At 44.6% G+C, this 4530-nt stretch overlaps 1 protein-coding gene across 1 annotated transcript in view; it reads left to right on the top strand.

Moving 5' to 3' along the window:
* The window catches only part of TOX4 (TOX high mobility group box family member 4), a 19541-nt gene that overhangs the window by 12602 nt on the left and 2409 nt on the right, over window positions 1-4530 (top strand). Inside the window, exons 6-8 of the mRNA XM_006161418.3 lie at window positions 1026-1106; window positions 1820-2563; window positions 3208-3371. Coding sequence (XP_006161480.1) covers window positions 1026-1106; window positions 1820-2563; window positions 3208-3371 — 989 coding nt within the window. The remainder of the gene's footprint in view (window positions 1-1025; window positions 1107-1819; window positions 2564-3207; window positions 3372-4530) is intronic.

Below are 4530 nucleotides of genomic sequence, written 5' to 3'. Positions count from 1 at the left end.
ACACAAGACCAATAACAAAAAAAAAAAAAAAAAAAAAAAAAAACCCACTATCCAAAAAAAGAAAGCAAAAACAAATGCCTTTGGTCTCTATGTCTTCAGCTGTTGATGGGAGAAGGAGTTTGTAGGATAGAAGAAATTACCATACTCCTTAAAGGGGTGTTGGTTATGCATAGTCTCAGGCTAAGCAGATTCCTGATCTTACATAGTTTTTGGTTCACAGTTTATTTTTGTTAATAGAAGTCTGCATGGGGCCAGCAGGTGGCATGGTGGTTAAAGGCACTAGATTCCCACATTGCTGACCACAGTTCGGGTCCCAAACCTGGTGGCTTGCTCTATTGGTTTGCCTCTCTCTCTCTCTCTTGTCAAATTAAAAAATAATGGAATCCCACAGGGCGATCTAGTCCCGGACCTAGTGGCTTTCTTTCTCACTTTCCCTTTCTCTCTCTCTCTCTCTCTGGTCAAATTAAAAAATAATAATAATAACAAATGGAAATAAATAAATATATATTTTTAAAAGACTGCGTGGGTAGATGTTCACTTTAGAATTTTAGTCTGGCAAGACTCTTACTGATTGGCTAACTTTCAGAGGCATGCCTTCAGAGTCTGCTATGCAGGCTGTCTTGATTGTTAGCTTTCAGGTGTATTCACTGAAATGAACTGTTAGTGACTAGACCGATGAATTGTCATTCATTGATGAATATAGAATTGTCAGTCTGGGGAACCAGCAGTTAGCGTAATGGCTATGTCGCGGGACTCCCACGTAGTCGACTGTGGTTCGCGTCCTGGACCCAGTGGCTTAAAACTCACGCCAGGCGTGTGTGCATGCGTGCCCAAGATCCCGAGAGGAGAATGGAGGAGAAGGGATTGTGGCGTGACCATCCCCCCTGGGGGGTGATTTCTCGCTTTCTGTCTCTATGTCTCTCTCTGTCTGGCGAGCGCACGCGCCCTATAGTGAAAACCTCTCCAAAAAAAAAAAATTGTCAGTCTGTTCTAGCAGTATGGAGACTTTAAATTCTTTTCAATAGGTGTACAAGAGGAAAACTGAAGCTGCCAAGAAAGAGTATTTGAAGGCCCTGGCTGCTTATAAAGACAACCAAGAGTGTCAGGTAAGAGGGTAGATGGGGATTTTTTTAAAAGGTTTTTGGAACTGATTGTTAGCAGTTATAAATAAATACCACCGAAAACCTATGGAATCTATGAATACTCTCAGATAGTGTTAAAACCTCAAAAAGTATGTATATGTTATTTTCCATCATATAAACCTTGCTACGGAGTCTTTCTGAGTGTTTACTTTAGCCAAGTAGTACCCACAGCTGCTGCTCTTTAAAAACAAACTGTTATGAGGGGGTGGGGGAATGGCAGGCAGCGTGGTGGTTAAAGCCTAGACTCCCACATGGCAGACCACAGTTTGAGTCCTGGACTGGGTGGCTTGCTTTCTCACTTCCCTCTTTAGCTCTGTGCCTTTCTGGTCAAATTAAACTAAGTAAATCAATAATAAAGTTAAAAAAAATAATAAAACTGATGTGGGGCCGGCTGGTGGTATGGTAGTTAAAGGCACTGGATTCCCACATGGCTGACCACAGTTCAAGTCCTAGACATGGCAGCTTGCTTTCTCTCCTTGCTTTTCTCTCTCTCTCTCTCTCTCTCTCAGGTCAAATTAAAAAATAATGATAGAAGGGACCAGCAGGGGTTGTGGTGGTTAAGGGTGCTGGACTCCCACATGGCCAACTGCGATTCCAGCCCTGGACCTGGGGAAAGTGAATATGTCCTATGGTAGACAGTAAATCTCCCAGTGACGTTTGTTTTGGTTTTCTTTTAGGCCACGGTTGAAACAGTGGAACTGGATCCAGTGCCACCATCACAGACTCCTTCTCCACCTCCTATGGCTACTGTTGACCCAGCATCTCCAGCACCAGCTTCAACAGAGCCCCCTGCCCTGTCTCCTTCCATTGTTGTTAATTCCACCCTTTCATCCTATGTGGCAAACCAGGCATCTTCTGGGGCTGGAGGTCAACCTAATATCACCAAGTTGATTATTACCAAACAGATGTTGCCCTCTTCTATTACTATGTCTCAAGGAGGAATGGTTACCGTTATCCCAGCCACAGTGGTGACCTCGAGAGGGCTTCAACTAGGTCAAACCAGTACAGCTACCATCCAACCCAGTCAACAAGCCCAGATTGTCACACGGTCAGTGTTGCAGGCGGCAGCAGCAGCTGCTGCTTCTATGCAACTACCTCCACCCCGACTACAGCCCCCTCCATTACAGCAGATGCCTCAGCCCCCAACTCAGCAGCAAGTTACCATTCTGCAGCAGCCACCTCCACTCCAGGCCATGCAACAACCTCCACCTCAGAAAGTTCGATTTAATTTACAGCAACAGCCACCTCCTCTGCAGATCAAGATTGTGCCTCAACCCACCCTGAAAATGCAGACTACCGTAGTCCCACCACCTGTTGAAAGTAGTCCTGAGCGGCCTATGAACAACAGCCCTGAGACCCATACAGTGGAAGCAACTTCTCCTGAGACAATCTGTGAAATGATCACAGATGTAGTTCCTGAGGTGAGCCTGTTTTTAAGTCTTTTCTCTAGATCAGTAGAAATGTACAAGAACATTTTTGGTTGACCCAATAAAAGTGGGGGTTGCTACTGGTATTTTATGCCTAGCAATCAGGAGTACAAAACATGCTGCAGAGGACAATTCTCCATTACATTGACTTGTCCCACTAAAGATACCCATAGTGTTTTGGTGAAAAACCCTATTAGAAAACTATGAATCTCTAAAATTTTTTTTGTAAGCAAAACTACTCTTTGAATCTCTAAATTATTTCCCTTTTTCTAACAGCACATTCTCTTAGCTCTCCCCATTTAGCTTATTTGAGGTCATTCAGCCTCTCTTCACATTGTACTTTTGATATGATACTTCCAGAGTTTATTATTCAAGTGCAGAATAAAGTCAGTGAAAGATATATTAAAATAAAGAATGCAGTCTTACCCTGATGGGGAGAATCTACATGTTAGTTTGCTTGACAAGTTCTAACACTGGGCTGTAGAGGGGAAGACCAAGAACTCATTTTCTGGAACTTTACCATATATGTGAAATTTGTAAGAACTGTTGCACCATTGGCTCTCAGGAATAATTTGATTAGCTACCTAACGAGGCAGGTAGCAGTCTAATCCATCGTTGGTGTTTTCTTCCTGTCACAGGTTGAGTCTCCTTCTCAGATGGATGTTGAATTAGTGAGTGGGTCTCCTGTGACACTTTCACCCCAGCCTCGATGTGTGAGATCTGGCTGTGAGAACCCTCCCGTTGTGAGTAAGGACTGGGACAATGAGTACTGCAGCAATGAGTGTGTGGTGAAGCACTGCAGGTAAGTTTATAATTTTCCTTATCATTTACGTATTACTAAATTAACTGGGAAAAAAATGGTAACCTCGCGCATATAGACTATCACCTAATGTATAGAGAATAGGATCTATTCTCTACCTGTATGTCAAGTTGATGAGGCCACAAGGAAATTTCCTCTGCTTAAAAGCAGCTTACAATTGCCATCTAAATATGACTTAATTAGCATTTCACACTTGGCATGTAAAATACAACATACTGGGAGCAGATTGTAGGGGTTATGTCACTGACTCCCACATGGCCAGAGGTGGTTCAAGTCCTGGGCTGGTGGCTTCAAACTCACATTGGGCCTATGGACCAGCAGTTAGCGTAATGGCTATGTCGCTGGACTCCCTGTTGTCAACTGTGGTTCGAGTCCCGGACCCGGTGGCTTAAACTCACGCCGGGCGTGTGTGCGTGTGCCCAAGGTCCCGAGAGAACAGAGAAGAAGGGATTGTGGTGTGGCCATCCCCCCTGGGGGGTGATTTCTCGCTTTCTGTCTGTCTGGCGAGCGCATGTGCCCTGTAGCGCGTGTGTGCCCAAGATCCCGAGAGAACAGAAAAGAAGGGATTGTGGTGTGGCCATCCTGGGGGGTGATTTCTTGCTTTCTGTCTGTCTGGTGAGCGCACGTGCCCTGTAGCAAAAACCTCTCAAAAAAAAAACAAAACAAAACAAAAAAAACTCACATTGGGCCTAGAGTCCAGGACCCAGTGGCTTGGTTTCTCACTTCCTCTCTCTCTTTCTTTCTTTCTGTTCCTCTCTGGTCAGATAGAAAGGAAGGGAGGAAAGGAAGGGTAGGAAAGAGAAGGGGAGAGAGGAAAGAAAGAAGGGAGGGAGGAAGGAAGGAAGGAAAAAGAATTTCTTAAGGGGACCAGCAGGTGGTATGGTGGTTAAGATGCTGGACATTCCCACATGGCCAACCACTAGTTCAAGTCCTAGACCTGGTGGCTTGCTCTCACTTTCCCTCTGTGTGTCTCTCTGTGGTCAAATTAAAATGAATGAATGAATAAATTTTTTTTTTTAATTCTTAAAAAACAAAAGCAAACAGGGAACCAGCAGTTAGCGTAATGGCCATGTTGCTGGACTCCCACGTAGTCAACCGCGGTTCGTGTCCCGGACCCGGTGACTTAAAACTCACGCCGGGC

The sequence above is a fragment of the Tupaia chinensis genome, unplaced genomic scaffold (genome assembly GCF_000334495.1).
Source record: "Tupaia chinensis unplaced genomic scaffold, TupChi_1.0 Scaffold138584_1, whole genome shotgun sequence".
Classification (NCBI taxonomy): domain Eukaryota; kingdom Metazoa; phylum Chordata; class Mammalia; order Scandentia; family Tupaiidae; genus Tupaia; species Tupaia belangeri.
Note: the sequence above shows the minus strand (reverse complement) of the source record. Positions and strands in the feature narration are given on the sequence as shown.